Source organism: Ptychodera flava, chromosome 22 (genome assembly GCF_041260155.1).
Source record: "Ptychodera flava strain L36383 chromosome 22, AS_Pfla_20210202, whole genome shotgun sequence".
In the NCBI taxonomy this organism is placed as follows: domain Eukaryota; kingdom Metazoa; phylum Hemichordata; class Enteropneusta; family Ptychoderidae; genus Ptychodera; species Ptychodera flava.
In genome coordinates this window covers 22176651-22203805 of record NC_091949.1, presented here as the reverse complement: position 1 = coordinate 22203805, position 27155 = coordinate 22176651, and the positions used below count along the sequence as shown (strand labels likewise).

At 35.1% G+C, this 27155-nt stretch overlaps 1 protein-coding gene across 9 annotated transcripts in view; it reads right to left on the bottom strand.

The window, feature by feature from the left end:
* The window catches only part of LOC139122958 (maternal embryonic leucine zipper kinase-like), a 74856-nt gene that overhangs the window by 46040 nt on the left and 1661 nt on the right, over nucleotides 1-27155 (bottom strand). For 2 of the 9 annotated variants that reach the window (XM_070688850.1, XM_070688851.1), the window contains exon 1: nucleotides 15902-16578. The exons of 2 other annotated variants lie outside the window; for them this stretch is intronic. In XM_070688850.1, coding sequence (XP_070544951.1) covers nucleotides 15902-15921 — 20 coding nt within the window. In that variant the 5' untranslated portion in view covers nucleotides 15922-16578. Of the gene's footprint in view, nucleotides 1-1081; nucleotides 1339-6069; nucleotides 6155-12588; nucleotides 12675-15901; nucleotides 16579-27155 lie in introns of those variants that run through there. 5 more of the 9 variants (XM_070688854.1, XM_070688856.1, XM_070688853.1 and 2 more) reach the window with 4 other exon arrangements.

Sequence of the window (27155 nt, the reverse complement as noted above, 5' to 3'; positions counted from 1 at the left end):
GAGATAGGGCACAAAGTAAAATTGATGGCCGTCATGAAACTAAATCTTTGGAAATATATTATTAAGTCTGTGCCAGTCTATTTGCTATGATTACAAGGTTCAGGCAAAACATTTAATATACAGGCACACAGAATGAAGAATTACAATCACATAACTTTTGCAACAATCAATTTTGATAAAAATTAACCCACGCTTCATACATGTATGCAGTGTACGTGCATCTGTACACTCACTGAAAAAAATTGACAATTTTCCCTTACATCTTGGGTAGACAGATGCTACGTCTATCAAAAACATTTACAAGAAAGGGATGCCACAGTTCACTAGTATTTACGACACCGCACACATCAATCACGCGCAACTTGCTAGACATACTGCCTGAAGAAAAGTGCAAAGTTCACGGTTATTTATGGCGCCGACCACAAAAATTAATCTTGTATGTCACCTCTTCTGGCACGCAGGCTGTCGAATTGACTGAGATCAGAGACATCATGATGTGACCATGAATCAAAACAACGTGGCCAGTAAAATGTAATTGAGAGGAAATTAATCTCACCATAAGGCAATTACAATCAATGTACGCCTTGCATCCCAATATGTTTATGTTTGTTTCATGGCCAATCCAAGATCTCTGGAGTTTTGAAATTGATTTTTTTCTCTGTGACAGTTTAAAGGATTTTTGCTTGTGTGTGTAATCTTGCACGTATTAAACTACCTGCACGTTTTACTCACCCGGTATTTAAAGTAATGCTTTTTCTACAGTAAATTTATTTAAATCTTTTAACATAAAGAATGCATCTCGCGTTTCTTCATTTCTCTTTTTTGTAAAGCGACAAAAAAGTCAAATACTCTGCCATTTGCTATACCACATTGAAAATGCACCCAAACGAGACACAAAACTAAAAAAAATACTTTGGGTAGAGCTTTCAGGAAAAGCTTCCAGACTGATATATTAAAACCCTATACCATTCTGAAGTCTGTATTTATGTACAGACTGTATTGATCTTTGCTATCTATTGCAATTTAAATCCTTGAATTACACTTCTAATCCCGTAATTTTCCTTGTAAATAAAGATCTCACCTTGTAACATCTGGTGTTTTCTACTGCATGGTGTAATCACCAGTAGGTACAATTTCAATGGCATACGCTGTGTAATTCAATGGTTAAACACATCATTTTTGAAAGATGAGACTATACGGCACACAAGCCTCCACTACATTTTTGTGTCCTGGAATTTCAGTGGTCCCCACCACATGTACATTAGATACCATTTTGATCTAACCTTTTCACAAACATGGTTTGGCCCAAAACCCATCGTTATCAATGGGGGAGTATGGTGAGCAGGTTAATCGATAACTTCTGAGCTTGCTCAATCATCCATTACAGTACATCCTGTCTTGTACTTTCCAAAAATTATGACATACCATATATTTCTCACCATGGCCAACCAGTACATATACTTTTCCTTTTGTTAAGGATAAATTTGAATATATTGCATATTTCAAAAGTAAAGGAAATCCACATGAACTTGGGCAATTACATGTAGTTATACTCAAATGAGGGTTTTTCATTAAAGGAATATTAGCTGTAACTTTTGACTAATTTTTCACTACTCTGTTTTAATGTATCAACTACAGAATTTTACTATAATCCGATCGTCATGACCAATGCCCGGTGTCTTGCTCAGCAACACAGCCTGTATATGTAAAATGACCATTGTTATTGTTGATAAATGTATTCTAATCTGGACCTGAATACAAAATTTAAACAATAACAATGCAGATTATACTCATATAGGGTATATTTATGAGCTAAATATCAGGACTTTCTCCATGGTTCAGGGATTCAAACCAGGAACTGCAGATGATACACAGAACAAAAAAAATAAAAAAAATGACCAAAGTTACAGCTAATGGATCTTTTAATGCACTTGTCTTCTTTCTGTACATTCTGTACATAATAAATCATTACATCTTCATTAAATTTCAAGTGGTCTCATGTGTGCATCTCACCTTGCATTGTAAAATTAGTGTCTCAGTGTTTTTAACGTACAAATATCAGCACTCTATATATTACATGTAGGAATTTGATAATATTAATGGATTATTCACAGCCATTTTTGAGTATTAAGAATATTCAAATTATGTGCTTTATAAGGTTTCCCTAGTTAGCAGGCTAATGTTTTAGAAGTCTTCATTATATTTTGCTCTTACAAAGACTAACCAACAAGATCATTCAGAGTTAACATTTCAGAAAGTCTGACTGCATAAACTTTCAAGCTTACTTTCATGAATATTGGAAATGCCTGTACATGTATACGCCTGATTTGCAATGGTACACACACACACACACACACACACACACACAAATTCGCAATTTAATTTTTGTCGCCTTTATAAAATATGGAATATAACCCAGTCATTTTTTTTTCAGATTTTTCGCGATATTTTGATCAAAAACCGGAGCAAATGAAAAATGATGTCCATTTGGTCCAAAATTATCAAAAGAATTACAGAAAAATTCATAAAAATCGGTAAAATGTTGCACTAAAATTTTGGAGGGAAAAACTGTGCTCAAAAAGATGTAATCCAACCAGAAGATGATTAGTTACAGTATATAAGTGCCTCTTTTCATTATTATCTAATGTGTGTCAAGAAAAGAAAACATACTGAAAAAAATTATCTCTAAATATTAAAAAGAAGACCATATGGTTGTTCCCTACATCATGGATCTTCATATTTTTGTTCTTCTTCAATACTGGTCTGAGTAAGAATAGCATAATTATGAGAGGAAGCTTTGCATTCAATATTGAACAAAAATTATTCTAACTGCACTGCTTGATATTAATATCAAATTTTCTGAGGTGATATGAATTTAGAGGTATAATTGGCACAACAGTTAATACCAGGTAATATTCTACAATTATTCAAACCGTATTTCAAGAAATTCAAACTGTCTCGAGACGATAATGTACAAACTATTTAGGTAAAATTCAACATTATACAGAGTTGACATTTTAAATTTCACATCTTTCGATTGCAATATGTTGCAGTCAAGGCTTCCTCTAAGCAAACGCAAAATGAAATGTTGAAAAGATGAAGTGTTAAAATCAACTAGAGTACGAAATTTATTGCCTGGAAGCAGGCAAAGACACTTATTTTTTTATCCACTTGCCCTTCGGGCAAGTGGGGGGTTCGGTTCACTTGCCCGAATTGGAAAACCACTTGCCCAGTATAATTTACGTGTTTGAAAAAAGCTAAAACATTGGCTTTTCATTTCACACACTTTATTTTGAAAATTATCATGTTATCATGAGAAAATGTCAGACATTCTCATAGGGTTCTCTTCACACTTCTAAGAGTGCTGGATGGCTCATTTATATTAAATTAATTATCAAAGCCCCACTAGCAGTATCATATAGCATTCTTTATGTGATTTTACTTCTGAACTAAAACAAGATTTTGGGAATTTGCTCTTTGAGGGGTTGGAATACAAGTATTGTTAACTGCCCAGTGAGACTGCATGTGCAATTTTGATCAAGAAAAATAATGTGTGCCCAAACGTAAAATGGCACCCAATGCAAATATAGCAAAAAACAGTGTACACCGTGCATATATGCATTTGAATATTCACGGAAACAACAGAGTAGTCCAATGTAATGCATAATGTTGAATGTTTTCAACTGGGACAAAAATGTTTTGTTTTCTTTGTAGTATGGTGGGAAATCAAAATAATGGTTAAAATGTAAGTTTACTTGTCAAATTTTTCACTAAAGAATGTTTTGTAAAGCTGCAAAAGACTATATCCTATTAATGGGTAGAATTTAAAGAAAACCAGAAAAAATAGGAAGCCTTTTTAGGTCAAAAAATTTCAAGATTTACAGCTAGTGGGGCTTTCATATATTCATAGAAAAAATTCTAACAGTTCATATGTTTGTATGTTTACTTTCTTAGGTCTTAATGTACAAATAATAACAGCCATTTTAATTGTACCTTCAAAGTATTTTTGCAGTTAAAAGTTTTAACTTATATATACAGAAAGAAAAAAATCTGTAGCTATAAAGGAATGTTTTGAAGCTTCTGAAAAATAATGTACTTCTTTGTCATGTTTTTACTGCGCTGACATCATACACAAGCCCTATGAAGTTTAGATTACCATTGCACTATACCAGTATCCTATGTTTTTCTAATAACCTAGGTGGTCTTTTTAATGCGCATGCGCAGACAAAATAGAATTTAAACCAACAACCTAAGGCGTCGGTGGTTTTCTATGTGTCTTGAAAGATGAATTTCTCGATGTCAAACTCGCTCCAATTGCTTCTTGACAGTCATTTTAGAATGGGAAAATTCACAAACAGAGAGGTTGGTCGCCACGGACAAGTAACTCTTAGCTTATTGACCTGAAAATTAAGTCAGTGTTCATTGAAAATTCAAAGACTGGACCTGTTGACACCAAAGCTTGCTCATGACTTTCATTGCATGCGATCTTGCCACGATGCCACTCACTGTCACTTTCAAGTTAACATTGAAGAGTACGTTTTAGTGAAACTCCCTTTTGTGTGGTGATTTTTCACCACTGGACTTTATTTTTACATCATTATAAACGTTCATACAAAGCACAAAAACCGCTGTGTGTTTCTTTTTTTTACCGTATCAACATATTGTGAGACACCGTAACCTCACAGTCAATGCAATGAACTTTGGTGAACGTACGCTCCACCAGCTGAACAGCTTTTTCATATGCAAAATCAGCGTACGGCATTTAACCGGTGGTAAAGTTTGAACTGCATTTTATTGAAAATGATTACATGATTCTTTTCATCAACTCTTCATGCAATTTTATGAAAAATCTTATGGAAATGTTCACAATGACATAACATGAAAATTTTTTGTTGTTTAAGTCCGTGTTCCCTAACCAGAAAATCGCTCTCGTGAATTCGATTTCTAGGTATTATTTTTTTCACTTGTCCCGTCGGGCAAGTGGCATCGGAGGTTCACTTGCCCGAACGTGACTTTCACTTGCCCCGGGCAATCGGACAACCCTTAGTGTCTTTCCCTGGGAAGGTGTGGTGACATTTGGATATTTCTCATAAAACTAGATTAGCTTTGTTTCTTGTCAAGTTTTCATCATAAAACACACTGCCTCGATCCGCAAGAATTACATTTCACTTCTCAACAATGAGAAATATGACAAGCACACAATAAATGAATGGCATAATGAAAGGAGAGTAAATGAAAACCGGTCCAATTTTAATACTTAATGAAGTAATTCAGGATTAGTTTCACTTGTCATACATGTAGAACAGATATTGTCCATTGAATGTTCAACAGTAGTGTTGACTCTATAGAATTTCAAAAGGTCCCAGTTCACTCTTTTCTTTACCAATCGAATTGGAAATATTAATAATTTTATAGCTTAGAAGAGTTTCGGAGTTGTCTTTGAAAAGAGTGATTCCGTTCATACACACTGTGTCCTGTATGTATGCATACTGGAACGCGATAATTAATAGCATTTGTACTAAGTGTATTATCTGGCATTACACAAAAATGTCATTCCAGTTTTTCTCTTAATAAGTCTTATTTTGCTATCTAGAGCTTGTGATAAACATCTAACCAGTACCTACATTTAACCAGTACCTGCATCTAACCAGTACCTACATCTAACCAGTACCTACATCTAACCAGTACCTACATAGACTAACCGGTACCTACATCTAACCAGTACCTACCTGTAATATTTTATATTTTGATGATTTTTTTTTACCACAAACAGAAGTAGTTTTTTTTAATGTCAGTATAAGCTGCAACAGATTGGCTTTAATAGCAACAGTATACACACTTGCTTTAAACAGCTATGGGACAAAAAGTGAAATTTCTCAATGTAAACACAAGGATTCACAAGTTATTTCATGCTCAGTTTTATCTCCAAATAGCTGCATTTCACACAAGTCTGCCACATAAAAGATTGATGGATTTGAAAATTTTGATTGAATTTTAAGGACACCAAGGGTAAAATATTCAAAACATAAAAACATCCACAAACACTAAATTACAATATTGCTTACTTACTTCCTCTTGATTGTATTGAAAAATTTCCCAAGGTTTCTGAAAATTTCATCCATCATTTGGTAGTTAATTTATCGGAGACACTATGATATACCATATGCCACTTGCTATAACATGACATCTACAACAACTGGTTTCACCGACCGAATGATTCATCAGCTAACAGTGTGTGCAGTGTTTCACCGTTTATCATTTGGGAGGTCCCTAGATTTATATACTGCAGTCGCCTTTTATCTGTGGTGTACATCAAGGTGGGTGTATTTTCACAGAATATGAAGACGTCTGTCTAGTCTTCTCTCAAAGGGATTTTGAACCTCGGATAAAAGCACATTATATGTACACCAATGTGTGGGTGTACCTGTATGGATCAGGTTGTTTTCACACTTTCCCTTCTAGGAAGCTTAAAACAAATCACCACTGAAACAATTTAAAGTTCAATGTCAATGTGTAGGTGGTTGAGCAGTCTGGTTAAAACCTTTTCCTCATCACAACGGTTTCTCCCAGATATTGGACAGATTACTGTAATTGCATGCTCACAGGGAACCCATTTTAGCTTCTGTCAGTCAAGGGAGAGTAGCCATGCAGAGAGTTTCTCAGAAAGGATTCTGTAGAATACAATCCCCTAAGAACCACAGTTGCAGTAGGTTGATATCTTGCTGTCAATGTATAAGGTCTCCACAAGCACACTGACACTGGCTTCTATCACTATCAGTCAAGTGCACATAATCACCGTGAACTTCTCGACAAGGGTTCTGTGAAATGAGACTATAAAGAACACAAGGTACTGCTCAGTTTGTCAAGTGAAGTCCCTTCAAAACTTTCCTGTCCGCGTTGTACCAGTCATCTCAGCAGGAATGCTTTCAGTTGACTTGTAGTATTCCATAATATGATAAATCCATATTTCTCTATGACAATCCTGATGAAGGGAGACCGATCAAGCTGCGCTGACGTTATCTCAGATCCAATCTAACGTACCGCGTTTCATTACGCTTTCCTTTCACCTAGTTTTCAACAATTACGCAGTAACTGATGGCTCAGTCTCTCCATAATTAGATACCTATGACTTGTGACAGCAATGAGTTGATTGATGCGGCAGTCCACATCCCTGATTATCGATAGTAAATTGAACCTTAAATACCCTGACACTCTCTCTCTATCCGTCAACTGTGAAGCCACTTGACTGTTTCTTTCATCGTGAAATTTTAATTTCCTTGAGGATGAAGATAGTTCGTTTTCTGAGATTCGATTTACCATAGAGACACTGTTGGTATGTAGCATGACATTTGTAATTCTAACTTTTGTACAATGAAGGTGTCGGTAGTCAGAATTCATCAAACAAAAGAATACCTACTCGAAAATTCATTGCTTTACATATCACTTCAGATGAAGAGTGAAATAAGCAATTCATTTGAACTTTTACTTAGTTTAGGGGATTTTCAAGGGTAGGCCACCCCTCTGATTTTGGAGCAACCTATTTATATGCTAATATCCACACAAAAGAATACATTATCACAACAGAGAATATGTAAATTAGGCATTGAAATTGCCGTCCCTCCCTGTATTTCTAAGCTGTAGAATCGATGGGAACTCAAGATAAAATCCAAGTCACCAGTACATGTATTCATTGTCACTTTCTGTTTGATTTCAAATGTTGTACGTAACATTAGGTAGACAGGAAATGTATGATGAGAATATTATATGTGATGTTCATGAGTTACTTTGAGATACATCCAATGAAAATAGTCTGGACCTTAGAGTTCAAGCAGTTTAGGCTGCTAAATATCAAACTTCTGCCTTTGATGAAATACAATACAAAGCAGACTAAAACTGAAGTGTTATCATTCCTGACCACAGGAAAGAAATCTCTAACACTGGTCTATGAAATAGTACAGCACCGGATGGTTGCTCAAAAAATCATATTTTTCATCAAAATCATTATAAAAATTGCACTTTTTTGTAGATCTTCACACAGTAAAACAGTTTCAAGCCACTTTATCTTGGAGTTTAGCTGCGCGACACAAGTCTTTTTTTGATCAAATTCTTCAAATTCACTTCTCTTGGCAAGTACTATGTTGAAGTCTCAGGAAGATTATGATATTATTACAATGGCATGTTAGACACAGCAATTTGTCAGGGAAAATGCTTGTTTTTGCTGATAAAACAAGATGCAAATGATTATAATTGAATAACAAAATATGCTGATATGTTTTAATTCAAACACATTGAGTACAAAAATTTATTATAAATGGGTCACGAAAAACATATATGATATGATACGATTAAAAATGGAGTATAGGTAGATTGTAGATACAGAAAAAGAAAAATGAGTTAAGAAAGGTGCCAATGTGGAAATTATGGCAAAAAAGAAACAATATTGTGATTTAAAAATTGCAATAGTAATGTTGACATCATGAAATATATAAATTATGGACACTAAAACAAAAGAACTTGACATATACCAAAACACATAAAACAAAATTCCAGCAAAATGAAGTGAACAAACATCTCAGACTCTGTATTGATAGCTGCATTACTTTTACTGAATATCATTTTCAATAAATTCCCATCTCTTACAATACGATTCCTACCGAACTACTGATAGCAGCGGTGTCAAGTAACAGTTTTGGAATCAATAGTTTGATAAAAGAATATTTGCAGCGTCAGAACAAGTATTTTAATTTTGATTGAATTTTGTATACTGACTCATGTTGAGGGATATTAACTACCAGTTATTTCAGTTTGTATATACAAGCATCGAGCCCTTTTTCGTAACTCAAAATTACAGATGACTGAGAGCTTGATACTTGACAACAGTCTGCATGATGAAATCAATCATACCGGTACAGTTTTTTAGCTGCAGTAGTACGCAGGAGTCCACTATTACTGCAATTATTGTTGATAGACATCATATGCAGTCATATTAGGGTCTCATGAACAAACGTTAGTGTACCTCTGTATTTAAAAATTGTTTGCCAGTATTTCCCACCCCACATAAAAATATCATTGGACGGCATCAGCTTCCTCCAGGTGAAGGAAGTATTTGCAGACATGGAAATGTGCAATCCAGATTTTTCAGGCAAATTTTGAGTTCAGCCCTCCACACTTGTATTTAACCTTTTGAGTACCAAAGTCAATTTTTGTGGCCTTTAAGAAATATAATGCAGACAATTGTTTTTCAGTCCCAGACAATTTTTTTCAAAATGTTTCCAAAATTTTGATCAAAACCTGTAGCCAATAAAAAGTTGTGTCCATTTGGTCCGACATTAGTAAAAAAATTATAGGAAAATTTGTAAAAATTGGTAAAATGTTGCACTAAAATTTTGGTGGGAAAAATTACAGAACTCAAAGGGTTAATACTTCCGATGATAATTTCCTTCAATATATCTTGATTACATATGTATATAACTGATATGTTGTATTATTGCAAACTATTATAGCAGGCAGTTTGCACTTTATGAGGTTTACAGCACTATACAGCCTAAGTTACACTGTTTATTTGAATTTCTTTATACCTACACAATAATTTTATTTTGGGAAGATTTGAAATGAAAACTATACGTGCACTCTAAAGATTTATGGGCATACATGTATGTACAAGTACCTTTCAAATAAGATTATTAGATCCTAATAATATTGCAGCTGCAAAACAACTGCTTGTAGATAACATTCTAATGATTCCACAGCTGTTCATTTTTTCTGTCAGCAAGAGAAGTTTCTTGTTACTAGGGCGGTAAGTGCAAAGTATACTTTACAAGTCACTCAGGCAGGCAGACTTACATTGTTAGTCACAGAGGAAATAACAGTTGCAGATTCCTGTAGGAAAGTCTACACCATATGAAGAACATAAATTCCATATCAAAATGTTCATAAACTACATGTAAATAACCACTTGGCTACACTTATATGGTTATCTTATCAAAGTCACCCACTTCTAAAATCTCTAATAGGGACAATTACCATGGTAACATAAATACACATTATACATAATGTATCTGATAACTATTTCTTATTCATGTCTTTAGACTGCACTTTACGAGGAGCAATATTACGGTAATATGGCATGTGATTGCATCTGAAAACAAAGTATGTAATATAACCTAAATTTGAACCAATGGTTCTACTCAAGAATAAAAAGGACATGGTGTTTGCTACAGACTCAGCACGCCCAAAAGATCATGTGATGGCATTACAAACCATTGTACCAACATTTTCAAACGTGCATGAAAATATACATATTTTCTGTGCACATTAGGGCACATACGGTAGTTCTGTTTGTACCGCGGTCAATTCGAATTCCAAATATAACCTATTATAGTATTTGTAAAAAACATTCAGGTTATTGTTATTGTTATTGTCAAATCTATGCAGCAATTGGCTGTATATACCGGGTATATACTTGTATACGTATGTCAGGTTGCCTTGCTCTATCATATAAATACACCTGACTGATGTACAAGAAATCATTCATGCTATGCCAGGAAAAGATAATTATTCAATGAACACAATATAGTTTAGATTTCTGAAAATGTCGCAACCTAAGCAATGCATATATGCAAATTGAGTTATTCAATACTCCAGGAAGGGGAAACAATTACGTAACGGGAATATTATCAGTGAAACCATTCTTCATAAAGTGAAGTTGACAAAGTATATTGTTTGATTTGGAAAATGTAAATGTTGCAATATCTGGTCAAGACATTTATTTAGTAAAAACAATACAAGCATTTGAGGATAATGCAATTCTATTATCTTAATTTCACAGGTAAATATCTTCTCTTTAAATTAGTTTTGGACCCAATTTCCTCCACATACTTTTGAAAATGCCATTTCAACCATCAGCTCAATGGTAGCTATGAAGATAACTATGGTTTTCAATAGCCTTGCAGAACCTGCTATCGGTATCACTGAAGAGTATGAAGACTTTCCAGTGTAGTTTGGTCAGTTTCTCACAGAAAATTTCTGTCACGAAAGACAAGATGGGGAAGTCCATTTAACAGGCAGTATTCATGAGCTACCATAGGTGTTACAATTATGCAGTTACTCACAATAGCCTAGGCCAGAGGAATTAAATTTCTTGTTTTGCGTTCATTCAAAATTTTGAAAAGTAAATTGGCATGCAGGCCATGAACACAAACGCACACACACACACACACACACACACACACAATTTTACACAAACAAATTTTACATTTACTTGATTGTTTCCATGTCATATGAGTGCCCATTCAAGAATCAAAGCAGAAATTTCTTTTCCACCGTCATAATGTACAGAACAACGTGAAATTCTGCAGGTATGCTGGTGTTTTACAAATACATTTTACAAAATTTCTAAACAGATTTTGTAGGCAGAAAAGCTATGCAGTAAAGTCCTATTCAAATACACTGTGTTTTTATTCATGAAAACCTCCAAAAATCTATGTGAAAATGATGCAAAACAAAAAATTTAATTACTTTGGCCCTATACATAAATGACAACATGATCATCAGAAAAAGTAAAATATAGCCCACATGACATAAGAAAATACTAGAGAAGTCAATTGCTCGTAAGTTAACCCTTTTAGGACTAATTTTTTCCCACCAAAATTTTAGTTCAACATTCTACCAATTTTGTAAATTTTTTGGCAATTATTCTCATAATTTGTGACCAAATGGACATCTCATTTCATTGGCTACAGATTTTTATCAAAATTTTTACAAAAAGTTGAAAAAAATTGACAGGAGTTTATTTTTTGAAGGCAGCAAAAATTGATTTTGGCACTCAAAGGGTTAAAGGAAGCTTCTGAACACTGGGTGACACTGACAATTGTAAATTACATTCAGGCAGGTGTACTGTAATACTTGGTTATGAAAAAATTTGCTGATTACTATGGTTAATTCTTGAATCTGCTCTCAAAAGCTATTACATATCGTGTACATCCACAAAAATTTTCCTCAACTTTGTTTACAACCTACAGGTCCCAAACTATGATGAGCGTGTAATTTTCAGCCAAGCTGGCACTGCTCCAACCACAGCAAGCTCAGTCTTGCCATCTGATATGATTGTGAAAAGCCATGTAAGGCAGTCAACTTGAGACTCGGGGTATCCGCACGTATTATGGATAAGTCTTTGTAAGTTCAATCAGAGAGTAAAAAAGGCCAGCTGCATGTGAAACCATGAATACTAAATACCTCATTGAAATATCTTTCCTTCTGAAAACTGTCAAAGCGATTTTCTACTTTTTAGCTATTATATTTTCCATGCATAATGACTCTGGGCAAGAAAGGCAGAAAATCTAATTGTGAAGATTATTAAACCAATCTCACATACCTAAAGACCAAATACAAGGCGCGTGACCGACTGTGACCCCTTGTAATAATTCATCCTATAACTGACAGCCAATTACAAATACTGCACTTAATACCTGGCTGATACACACAAACTCACTATTTCATTTTCTCCTCGATACTCTGAAAGCCTTTCAAGATTAGATATCGGCCATTAATTTCGCATTATGAATCTCGTATTGGCTTAAGAAAACTTACCCTTTCTTGAGAATTACACTCTATACAGTGAGGAAAGGTCTGAATGAAACTGACTCTAGGACTCCTGGACGGAACTTGTCATAAATCTACCGAGATGAAATATCAGAGTGGGTAAGGAGAATAAAGAAGCAAGATGCATTTCTAATTATGCCTCCGGAACTTTCTGAAGTGTATTCACTTTCACTATCGGTGCAAGCACAAGCAATATAGTAAAACTAAGTAAATACAGGAAAACGACAAAATTAATTGCCTTTCCGGGAGGTCAAAGATAAATTATTAATGCACAGTTGTATCCAGTGGAAGTTTCTTTGTTTAAATTCATAAAATTGTACCGATATATATTGTTTATTCCAGTTTGATATTTAGGATAAAGGGTATCTTGAGGAACTTTGAAATTCAAGAATGTACATGACTTGTCTGCTGTATGTCACTATGTGTAAAGTTCAAACAAGTACCTGTCTTGTATTTACCGGTAGCTTTGAAGTCAAACAAGGAACTGGGCATCTGTTTGCTCTCTTTTGAATACCAACTGACACAAGGCAGCTCCTTTAACTCATGTACCAGTATACAACTGGCTGTAGGAAATATTTAGAAATTCCTAAACCGACAGATAAATGTTATAAAAGTTTAGATGCAAAACCTGAATAGATATCTATTTCTGTACATAAATTATTTCATTACTTTTATAAATAAAATATTACAAAATTCACACTGTACTCCTCTGCAGTACATTTATACAAGTTTGCTGCACTTGAACAGACATAAAGTATTCAACAGACTCTATAAACAGCCTCAACAGTCAAGACAACATATAAGATGCAGCACACTTCATCATAAATGAGTGATCCTAGTTGCTATCCATTGACAATCAGACATTGTAATTTCATATCTAGTTTTTCACCATTACCACCTGAATCTGACATGCTGTCCATTGCACAAAGAGTCATCATCTTTGCATTGACAAACACATTGAACAGAATAGCAAAGTTGCTGGACAGCAAAACCCGCCACACTTCAGAAATGGAGACAGTGACATAACATGACCTCACTTGACCTTTAATATTTACATTACTTGTTTGTTGTCACTACAGCCCCCAACCAATTACTAGGGGACATCATACAATCTTTCAAATACATGAGGCCGTATGAAATATTTAAGATGAATTATTATAAATTTTAATGTCCATTAATTGTCCAAACTACATTTTAAAATGCCCACAGACAAAGCAATCAACATATATCTTGAGTATTTCAATTTCAAACTACCTTAACTTTCACTGTACTCATATGCTAATCATCCACTCAGTTCCTTCCCTGTAGATTTACAGAAAACTTTTTTTGTGTCTGTGTCCTGTTAATTATCGTAGACATTGTTAGTTTTACACAATAATGAGAAATGTGCATCAAGTAGGTGGTAAAAGATTAGAGACATGTCAATTGCTAGTCACTGGAACTTTGCTCAAAGGTTGCAAGGACCCCTACAACCGACATGAACATTGTATCTAGGGTACGTTGGCGATTGATGAACGTTAAAACATGTTTGTTAACAATGAATATCGTAAAATTTAAATATTGCAGCTATGTTGACTTGATGCATCTACCGTAGACGTCATGCATGAAATACATTGTTTGTAAACAAGAAAGTCGCATACAGGCAGTTCCAACGACTGCCTCCTTTAACTTGTGGCTTTCCCATTCCAGTCTGTAGATTTATAGGAAATACACAGAAGGGAAAACTCAGCCGGAGCAATTTCATACTGCAGATAACAGTTATGAAAATATCCAGTCTAATTTTTTTCAGCATTTTATATAGGATACCGGTAGATAATGATCTGTCCAAGCCTATTTGGTGCGCCATGACTCATGAATATTCTCTGTGACGCAAGAAAATTTTCAGTTGAATAGGAAATTATACATTGTGACTCAAGAAATTTCACATATTTTTCAATTGACTCAGAAGTTTCATGAAATCTGTTTTGTTAGAGGGCACACTGCCGGTAGATAATGATCTGTCCACTACTTGTTCAATGCTGCTATTCAAATACACAGTGTGATTAGACTCCGGTTACTTTTTGAACTCCCATTTGAACTGCTTTCTACAAGAGATTTAATCTGCATAATTTTGCATATATAAACAAGATGGTAAATTGTCCTGGCATATGTTTTATCTATTGAACTCTAAGATCATTTAAATAAGAAATTCTTTCTGTATTGTATTTGTGACTAATTGATGCATAAAGATCGTGACAATTAATAAGGCAGTCTTTTGTTTACAAGATAATGCACAAACATTGTGTTGTTGATAAATACTTAAAATACGTAAGTTTATAAAGAGAGAATGAGGTCCTCTCTCCAGTCACTGAAAGTTATTATAATATGTACAAGTTTCTTTTGTAGTAAGACGATGTCATGAAGATATGTTGGGTAGGTATTGCCCAACACTTCTATACCATAAGAGATATGCAGTAAAATTAAAGAATTAAATACAATATGACTATTTTGTGGAAGAAACATCCCGGTCAGTTTGAAAATTTTTACTTTAACACAACAATCAGTTTCTCAGTCTCAGCAGTTCAGATTGCATTACCATAACCCTCGATCCATAAAACTTATTTTGAAGAGAACGGACAAGACAAGAATTAAGTCTGGCTCCCAGGGTTCATATTTCTTGATCAGTATCATACACACTGTAAAAATAGCCGCAGATACCGCTTATCCAGAATGCTGAGAATATGAAGTTACTGCAGCTGAGCCTGTGTATCATGATTGGCTGGTTATTCCAGACATACAGTTTTATATGTCAACATTGTATTCCCAAAGTAGATATCACAAAGGGCTCGAGGATGTCAACATTGACAGGAAATTCTAGGACTCAGCATTAATAAAGCAACAGTTGTATTAAAAGGGCAGCATTATGATGCTTTCACCCGTGAACGTACTAATTAAAAGTTGAAGATAAGTGCTTATTGTTAATGGAAATATGTACATGGGTGTACGCTGACCTCATAACAACAAGTGACTTGATAATTGCGTAGCAGCAAGACAATATTACTGTACCCGGTACATCTAGATACCAAGCATCAAATATTTTATATAAGAATTTGGGATTGGCAGAATATTGTAAGCTTTCTCTGGCCTACATATAGATTGATTTTGCTGAAATAACTTTGGTATGTACACAGTGAAACCTTCCAGGTCAGCCCATCTCATCAAATTGAAACAGTAAATTACTAATTACATGAATGTACCACTGGTGGAAAATACACAGGTCCAGTAGTACGTAACATTGTGCCAAAACGAGGGACTGGCTTACCTGCTACTTGGTCTAGTCATGTTGCTTGAAGTAAATACACACTAAGTCTCTCAGTGACACAAGACTGTTTACATAACCAGTAAGTTATGTGCTGGGTAGAATTGAAGAAAATGACTTCGTTGTATTTAAACTGCAGTTCATATCATTGTTTGATAGTGTTCTACTGGTATCCTTAGGCAGATTGTACTCACAATGACATGGACACTTTTGTCCCAAAGCACATTTCCCTGTCTTCAAGTCAGAAGAAAGTTCAGCATGTTACTTTTCCTGATGAAAGTAAATGAAACCTCCCTCCATACAAGGTCAGTGTGGCAGTATAAATCGCTGAACTTACTGACTTGACCATACCATGCCCATGTGGTTGCTGGAACACATCACTGAGCCGGCTGACATAAAACACAACAAGCCTGCTGTAAGCTGTAAACGCTAATCCAAGTACCGGAATCTCCCTTGTGGCAAACTTTTACGGGCGAGATCCAATACAAATTCCTTCCTGTGATCAGGTGCGGTTTTGATGGCCGGCGACTTATCCAAAGTTAGTGATTTATATGGTGTGGACAAATAGCAACATGATTCAACAGGGCATTTTTTCTGTCAATCGAATGACAAGGATCCCGGTACTTACAACAGTGCTATTTATATACATATGAGTACAATGAGAGTTCAGATCAATATACACAGTCTGGATGGGGCCAAAGTATGTACATTACTATTATCCTCCCTAATGAGCCAATGACGTTACTGGTTATCCTTCGCCATGGTTACAGCCTTTAACCACCAAATGGCATGACAGAAAAGAACTAATTACCGATTTACTATATTTATCCGGAAGTCTTCAAGTCTGTGGTTTTTTCCTTGCCCTATTTCCTATTGTAATCAGTAAATTCAGTTTTATAATTGCGCTTTACATTAGCAGCTACCAGTAACATAGTTTAAAGGGCAGATATAGCCACATCTCAGCATGATGGACAAGTACGTGTACTTGTTATAATTCTAAAACCTAATATTTTTTTTTCCCTTTGTAGTTTCTTTTCCGTGGTGATTATGTAGCATTCCACTGATATCAAAGTAACAGATTGTAATCTTATATTTCAAATTAACATAAATGTATGAAACGCCCAACATATGTTGGTATAATTACAGACTTCCACTGCGGCAATGGAAAGTCTTTCACACTAGAAACATGTCTCTTGCTTAGGTTCTTGTCAAAAATGAATGCTGTATCAAGGTGTATAACTTTTTCAGACATGAACTTCAAAACATTCCTAAAGATCTATTAATAGTTCGCAACAGATCTACGGTACATGTACATGTAGACATCTCTTCGTAAATCAAAAGTCACTGTAGGGCTAAACACCACGTACCTTTGGTCATTTTTTTTTATTTTGTTTGTTCTGTGTATCATCTGCAGTTTCTGGTTTGAATCCCTGAACCATGGAGAAATTCCTGATATTTAGCTCATAAATATTATATGAGTATAATCTGCATTGTTATTGTTTAAATTTTGTATTCAGGTCCAGACTAGAATGGTCGTTTCACATACGCAGGTTGTGTTGGCAAGCAGGTCACCGGGTATTGGTCATGATGATTGGATTATAGTAAAATTCTGTAGTTGATACAATGAAACAGAGTAGTGAAAAATTAGTCAAAAGTTACAGCTAGTGTCCCTTTAAACAAATTTAAATCTATGTTACTCAACCAAAACTCCTCGGTCTGCACCACCATAATACAAAATACAGGGCTTGTCAGTACCGATATGGCTTGTACCGTACTTTATTGTTGACAACTGAATTTCTGTCTGGCCTTTAATTCAATTCTCAACAATAACAATGCACAAATGTCAGGTGTTTATATACTTGAAATGTAGTTAACTTTGTTAAACAGAAGAAAAATACTGGGAAAAAATCCCAAAATATTGTGCTATGTCACTAATTTAAAACGTTACGGGAAAATTCCCTTCAAGACAATAATACAAGATATTGCATTTGGTCACTCAGCAACTTCAAAATAGTGGCAACCACAAACTAAAAAAAATCAGGATCACAATTCAACTGAGGTAAATTTCAACAAATTCCAAAGTTGAACCAAGAAAGAAAGTTCATAAGAAAGAACCAAAAGGATATCAATTACTGTACCAGTCTAGTGCTCTAAATTGGATTGTTTTCGTATCTGCTTGTTTTTCACTGAGAATGCACTTTGTGACTGAAACTTGTCATTGTCAAGAACTTGAAGGACATTGTAGATGGAACAAAGAATGAGAATCTGAGTTCAGCAGAGTTCAGTTCTAAGAATGGAACTTTCAAAGAGGTTAAGTATTTTGACAACTCCTCCTTGACAATCTTCAATGGGTTACCAACTCTTATCTTACAAGGTTTATATGTCACCATCAAGTCAAGTTGGTTAAATCTTAAGAAGGATAACATGTCCCATGTTGCATCGAAATTCTGTAAACATCCTTTTCGCGGACTAAAGCTGCTATAGTGTACCAAGTCAAGTGGGTGAAAAATCAGAAAATACTCATTCTTACTGCCTTGGCAGATAGGGAAATGATACTGTCGTGCAGGAAAAAAGTTAAATGTGGAAATTGAAAGGGCAATGGTACAAACAAAACCATGCACACAAACATGCATAGAAATATGTGTATTTTCCATACATAAATATTAACTGTACACGTGGGTTGGTTTGTATTGCCATCATGTGATCTCTTGGATGTACTGAGTCTGTAGAACACTCAGCATCCTTCAACACATTGGACAAGTGACGACTCCATACCTACTTTAGATCCTCAAACCATATTGATGTTTTGAAGAGGTACACATTTTATGACATCTTTATATTGATATGGTTGTGCTCCATGAAAAACCCCTGACTTTGTATGAGAAAGTCTGACAGGCATCATGTAGCGATAAATATGGTCACAACATTGACTTGCCTTACCATAGAGGGCGTCATCATTCAGTACAGAAGATGAAATGGCGCTGTTGATGCAAGTGCATGTTAGACACCCGGTCAAAAAAAGGTATTTAGGCAAGTCGAGAACAAGCTGAAAATGACACTATCAGTCTCTGCCTTGATGATTCCTGGAAATGTACATTCCAATTATGTAACGAGTATTTGCCCATTTCTCTGAATCATTAATCCCCATATATCGGTAATATAAATACCCATTATACATGTGCATTCTAAGTATCAATTAATACGGAGACACAATACTGATTCACGTGGGCATGGCATAATACTAAAAGTAAAGTATCAATTACAGACTTAATGATTAACTGAAGATAAATTGCAATTTCAGTTTTAAGTTTTTATGATTTAAATGGTGAGTAATGCACCATGGCATATCTAAAGTTACATTCTTACAGTTATCTATCAGCCATTATGCAGAGTGGAATTATGGTTTAATTGCTGTGAGCTTTGAAAGCAAAATTAATTGTGCTGGAAAATGGGTGATTACATGAAGTCCTATTTTCAATTGATAAGCTTCAAAGTATTGGCATTATCAAGTTTCAGTTTGAATGGTCAGACTAATGTCATCTTGATCTTATTGAGGGCTTGTTATATCTCCAGAGGAACTTAATTACCATGACAATATATATGACTTTATTCAAATTACAATGCATGTGACAATTATTAAATTCTACACATGTAGACTCAATTAAAGGTTCTTGTGATGGTGAAGCTAGCGAGTCACAAAAAACCTACCAAGCTGGAATAAGAAAGCAGATATATGATAAAACAAGTCATCGTTGATGACACAGTCCCCACTTGTTAATGGGTACTTTGATTACAGGTCCTCAGAGAGGATAGAGTCCTCTTCATTAGGTCTGTGATAAAAATACTTTTGAATAAATTCGCTTGATACATGTCTGAGCTGTAGTTCAGGACATGAAAAAATCGTAATGAAATGGCCACATGGCGGCCTTATTGGATCGTATCACAGAACAAATCTATGTGCATATGTATGACAGACATCCAGCTCTATGGGTTTGCTCAGAATTAGATATACGAATAATTAATGAGGTACAGTATGAAGCATCATAAGGTCTCCCATCATACCATATATGAAGGGTGTACCACTTGTGGTTACTGAGCTTTGGACAAATATGTATATTTGAGGTCAAAGGTCATCGAGGTCATGTGACATTTTGTCAAAATAATTGTATTGCTAAGTTATCGCTTTATACCAAAAATTAGACCTCTAGCTCTATTGGCTTGCTCAAAATTAGATATGCACATAATTAATGAGGTACAATATGTGGCGTCATAAAGTGTCCCATCATACCATACATGAAGGATGTAGCACTTGTGTTTACTGAGTTATGGACAAATATGTATATTTGAGGTCAAAGGTCACCGAGGTCACGTGACATTTTGTCAAAAAAATTGTAGTGCTAAGTTATCCCTATATACCAAAAATCAGACCTCTAGCTCTATTGGCTTGCTCAAAATTAGATATGCGCATAATTAATGAGGTACAATATGTGGCATCATAAAGTTTCCCATCATACCATACATGAAGGTAGTAGCACTTGTGGTTACTGAGTTATGGACAAATATGTATGTTTGAGGTCAAAGGTCACCAAGGTCACGTGACATTTTGTCAAAAAATTGTATTGCTAAGTTATCCCTATATACCAAAAATCAGACCTCTAGCTCTATTGGCTTGCTCAAAATTAGATATGTGCATAATTAATGAGGTACAATATGTGGCGTCATAAGCTGTCCCATCATACCATATATGAAGGGTGTAGCACTTGTGGTTACCGAGTTATGGACATATATATATATTTGAGGTCAAAGGTCACCAAGGTCACGTGACATTTTGTCAAAATATCTGAGATATCTGCGTTAACGGATGGACTCACGGATGGACTCATGGACGGACATGACCCAATCTATAAGCCCCCTGGACTTCATCCGTGGGAACTAAAAACTGTGTCACTGCATCCTTTTTGCAATATGAATACGATGAGAAACTAAATTATTATTTTTCTTGGCCTTATACATGGGAGTCTATGGACTGCCTTATACATGGGAGTCTATGGACTGCCTTATACATGGGAGTCTATGGAGGTGAAACTAAAAGTCCTCTAACACGGCCAAATTTGATCGCATTGTGAAACAAATCGACGTGCATCTGTATGGGGTAGGGTACTATCCTTGTGCAAAGTTTGAAAGAAATTGACCTGGGCATGTCTGAGATATCTGCGTGAACGGACGGACGGACGCACGCACGCACGCACGGACGGACGCACGCACGGACGCACGGACACGACCAAACCTATAAGTCCCCCCGGACGGTGTCCGTGGGGACTAATTACAAAATAACTCAACAACTTTTTCACTGTTGCACTTGTTGATCATTCAAGACAAATGACATATCTGGGTACATGAAGAATCAAAAGTCATTTGAAATTGAAACAAAGAAGAACAACCTTTACTACAGATTGTTGTTTTCGCTGGAGAATATTGCAATATTAAAAGAAAATTATTTTGCAGATTGAAGATAGCCTATAAGAAGATCATTTCAGTGCCACAAGGTATGCAATCATCTCAAATAAGGTGATGTAAGACCTCCGTCTTTGATTACCTATGACATGAAATTTGCAGTTCAAAATCAACATTCTATGTTAATAGTTATCACTGATATAAAAAGCAGTTATCACTGATATACATAGCAGTTATCACTGATATACATAGCAGTTATCACTGATATACATAGTAGAACATAGCAGAACTATAAGTGCAACTGTCTGTATCACAAGGGCACATAAAATATTAGATTAAGAGCATAACAAGGTTAATTCACACAATTTTAATAGTCAGTTCATAATCCATTTTCAACAATACGATATGGGGTTCAGTGATTTCCTGGAGTTCAGCCATCTAACAGACATACCGGTAGATATTGATTAGGAAAACAATACCACACTGAAAAATGGCTATTTATGTAATGCATCATGAGACTCTAAGTAGACTGTAAACCGCCCATAGCTGTATGTGCCTATTTTGTGTCTCTGACCTGGCTGCAGAATTCAACAGTTAAGTGCCGGCTAAATACATTGGCAATCAACTGAGTGAAATCCTCCACATGTAATAGAAGTGCAGCCTACATCAAGAAGGTCCTGAGCACCACCCAACAAGTCTGACAAGCTATGATAGGGTCAAAACAATAACACCCGGTTAGTGTTTTACATGACGAAGAGTTATATTCAACTTTACAAATATGTATATCATAGATATATAAAAATATATATTTCACTATACATTTTGTTTTTTTGGTTTTTTTTGTTTTTGTTTGTTTTTGTTTGTTTTTTTTTATTTTACATATTTTCTACTTATTCGTAATGTATTTTTTGTAGTTGTTCTTATTTACTTAGTTAGTTACTTAGCACTTTCAAGTCTACTTTTACACGATTGTTTTTTGGTTTTTTTTTTAGTGATGAAGAGTTATATTCAACTTTACATATATGTATATCATATTTAAATATATATATATTTTATATACGTTTTTTTTTCTCTCTTATCGTTTTCTTTTTTAAGCATTTCTACTTACTCGTAATGTATCTATTTAGTTATATATTTATTTATGTAGTTGTTCTTTTATTCACTTAGTTACTTTGTTACAATTAGGTTACTTTGCAATCCCACTACTTTCATGTACACTACCCTCGATATACTTCAGTTCTCTTTTTTCTTCTTCGTTTCCTTGCTTTAACATCAAATGGCTTTGGGAACGGACTAGACTAGCATTTGCTATTTTCCGTTTCCATTTACCCTTTATCACAGCACAACTCAGATGTACATTCATCATTGAATTGTAATATTATTATGATTAAGGGTAATAAGATTATTATTATTATTATTATTATTATTACCTTATTATTATTATTATTATTATTACCCCCCCCCACCCCCCCCACCCCCACCCCCGAGGCTGCTGTATAAACGACTGAAGCTTTTGAAAGAGCCGTCTTGATTATGAAAAATATCCCTAGTACTGTAGTTTGGATGGATAAAATTTACAAGAACATTTTTGTATATTTTATAGTGCCATATTTTCACCTTTTCTTGTAGTCACAATCATGATACAACTCAATCACAGCTTGTGTAGACCTTAAATAAATTATACCTGATTTATGAAAAACCTGAAATAACATTCATACTGAATAAATAGAAAAACTGAATTTTTTTATAGATTACGGTTATCTTGTTGACAATCAAGAGTTTATTTGGTGCTTAGAACAACACTCGGCACCAGCACAAAGTTGCTCAGGGATGAAACTGGGCCAACTAAGCCAGAAAAAATGTAAAAGTGATAGTGCTCAGCATTGAGTATACGCAAGCTAAAAATAGAAATGTCACATATGTTCACTTGTCACGTAGCTTGTGAAAACGTTTAGCGACATGAGTGTGGGATCATCATGTAAAAAACAATCATGCTACTGCAGTGTTGTCTGGCCATGAAATGTGATAATAGTTCAGCACAGCTTGCTAAATGACAACCATGATGAAGATCATGTTGTTGGTAATGTTCTCAACAACCAAGCTATAATACAGACAACATCACCATGTATTAGCAATGCTTTCCCCTTTAAATTACAAATTCTACACTTTAGGTCCAGTGAGAACATAAGACCAATAATAATACAAACCTAACAAAACCTAATCCTTAGAATCAATAACTTACACCCTTTAAGCATGGAGAAACAAAGTCACAAATTTAATCAGAACAGCAAAGCGTGAATTTTATAATAATGTTTTAAACAGAGGTACCAATGATTTTGGAAAGTCTTTAAGCAACTGGTTCCAACTTTCAATTGTAAAAACCCTACTTTTGTAACAAGTCAAGGTAATGAAATTTCAGAAATACAGGAAATGGCAAATGTGTTCAACAATTTTTTCACAAATGTAGCTTCTGAATACATCAAACACAATGATAAGACCAATGACGATATTTTAGATAAATTGCAACTCTTTGTTTCATCTAATCTCCCCAAGGACAAAAATTTGTTATCCCTTTGCTCCAGGAAGCTGAAGTCACAAAATTTCTCAATAGTATTGATTGCAAAAAGTCGACTGGTTTAGATGGCATTAGTTCTCACTTTTTGAAGATTGGAGCAACAAAAATATCATCTAGCCTCACTGCAATTTCAATTACGCAATTTCCTCTGGGACATTCCCTGATAAATGGAAATCGGCAAAAGTAACACCATTGTATAAAAAATAGCGCCAATGGCACTTGATCACAACTGGCACATTGTGAAACTACTCATAATTAATGAGGTACAATATGTGGCGTCATGCGGTGTCCCATCATACCATATATGAAGGGTGTAGCACTTGTGGTTACTGAGTTATGGACAAATATGTATATTTCAGGTCAAATGTCACTGAGGTCATGTGACATTTTGTCAAAAAAAATTGAATTGTTAAGTCATCCCTATATACCAAAAATCAGACCTAGCTCTATTGGCTTGCTCAAAATTAGATATGCACATAATTAATGAGGTACAATATGTGGCGTCATAAGGTGTCCCATCATACCACATATGAAGGGTGTAGCACTTGTGGTTACTGAGTTATGGACAAATATGTATATTTGAGGTCAAAGGTCACTGAGGTCACGGGAGATTTTGTCAAAATATTTTATATATCTGCGTGAACGGAGGGACATGACCCAATCTATAAGGCCCTGGACTTCATCCATGGGGACTTAAAACTGTGTCACTGAATCCTTTTTGCAATATGAATATGATGACAAACTAAATTTTTATTTTACTTGCCCTTATACATGGGATTCTATAGACAGCTGACTTATACATGGTAGTCTATGGTGGTGTAAACTAAAAAGTCCTCTAACATGGCCAAATCGACGTGCATCTGTATGGGGTAGGGTACTATCCTTGTGCAAAGTTTGAAAGAAATTGACCTGGGCATGTCTGAGATATCTGCGTGAACAGACGGACGGATGCACACACGGACGCAGGCACGCACACACGGACATGACCAAACCTATAAGTCCCCCCGGACGGTGTCCGTGGAGACTAATTAGACAGACCACGAAGTCAATGAGCAACATACAGCTGAAAGACTATTTTTCACATTGCGATTTTAAGCCCATTTTTATGAGAAAAGGGACATGTATATGTATATGGAAAACAGCAGAAGACATATTTGTAAATTGTTTGTTAAGTGACAATCATATATGCACTCTTGAAATTTTGTGGTTTTAAGGTATAACAGTAGTGTAAGAATAATGAGGTTAGAATAAGTTAGTAAAGCTAAGTTGACAGTAATTAAGATTACAAAATTATACACTAAGCTGAGAAAATCTGAATGAAATAAATGTTGAAAAGTAGCAAAGTCATGGTCATCTTTTGTCTAATACCTTGTGTAAGTTCATGAACTTTACATAAATCTTGCTATAGATTTGTTGCCAATGGGCAATAACTGTGTTTCAGATCATTTGAGAGCAATCCATCCATGACAGGTTTAAATTGTTATATACTTCTATTTAAAGGAGAGAAACATCTCAAATAATTTCCTGTGAGAACACATGGACATGCGTAGGACTCTATGCTGGTGCTACCTTGCAACTTGTCATGGCATTGTATAACCTGTTCACCCCAATTTCCTGTAGACAGGTCCACACTCACCATTGATAACAATGGGTTTGGGCCATACTATGGTACGTAGTGAAAGACTGTAACATGTGAGGTCATGGATACTTAATCTCAGGAATGTCAAAGTCTGTATATTGACTCAAGGATGTTACATAACAAATGCTTAGGGTCATCTCAAAAGTGAGAATCTAAACTATGAAATATGTTTTTTTTTATTGCTTTTGATACCCAAAAGAGCATAGAAATCTCTTATACTTTGAATCAGCCATCCTGCATATTTCTAACATTCATCAAAACCTCATTTCTGTTCCACAACTCATAAAACAGTCCACAATGCAGGATTGGTGTACATTCCAAAACTACATATATGAAAGACCCCTAAAATCAATTAGTTAAAAAGGGGGGTTAGAAATTTCCCAAAACTATATAACCTCCGCTCCGTTTGGCTCCATTTTTCCGAATTGGAACCTTGGAAGCAGTCTATGTATCAGTACCAAATATCAACTCAGTCTGTTCAGCAGTTTTTGACTTTTTGTCGTTTACGGAAATGGACGACATCAAACACCGGTTGAAACCACCTCTATATCACAACTTCCAGTTGTGATAAAAAGGTGCAAGGGATATTGTATCAAATTACAGACCTATTTCTGTCTTGCCTATTTTTTCCAAAATTTTAGAAAGACATGTTCATACTCACTTCTATAACTTTCTGTGCACTTTCAACTTATTGTCAAACAAACAATCAGGTTTTCGCAAGTTTCATTCATGTCAAACTGCATTAACAAACATCACAAACTCATGGTACCAAGAAATTGATAATGGAAATCTGATAGGTATCCTACTTGTTGATTTCAGAAAGGCGTTTGATCTTGTTGATCATGATATCTTACTACAAAAACTTAGGATTTATGGATGCTCAGAAAATAGTTTGCTGTTTTTCACATCATATTTGGAGAAAAGAACCCAGATAGTTTCATTCAATGGAGCACTTAGTGATTCTTGTCAAGTCTCTGTGGGTGTACCACAGGGATCTATCTTGGGCCCCTTATTCTTTCTACTTTTCATCAATGATCTTCCTTTATTTACAAATACATCTGATCTTTACATGTATGCAGATGACACTGCTGCACAGGTCACCAGTACTAAGTTAAAAGAAATTGAAAATAAGCTTAATCAAGACATGTATCACATCACACACTGGTGTGATCTTAATAACATGTGTATTAACTCACAGAAGACAAAAGTTATGGTCCTTGGAACTTCTCAAAGAAAAGCTAGAATAGATGAATCAATTCATGTGTTATGTAATGGAGATCAACTGGAGTGTGTTACACATGATAAATTATTGGGTATAATTATTGATGATACCTTAAGCTGGGAAAAACAAGTTAACTCTGTTTGTAAAAGCATCGCATTCAAGTTACTTCAACTCAAGTGTATTCGCTCCTTTCTAACTAAAAGAGCCATGATGAGTTTTCGTAATTGTTTTATTTTACCCCATTTTGATTACTGTTCCAACATATGGGGTCACTGTTCTATCAAACTTTTAGGACGCATTGAGCGACTCCAGAAAGCTGTTGCGAGAGTTCTTTTAGATTGTGATTTTAATACTTCTAGTGAAGTTT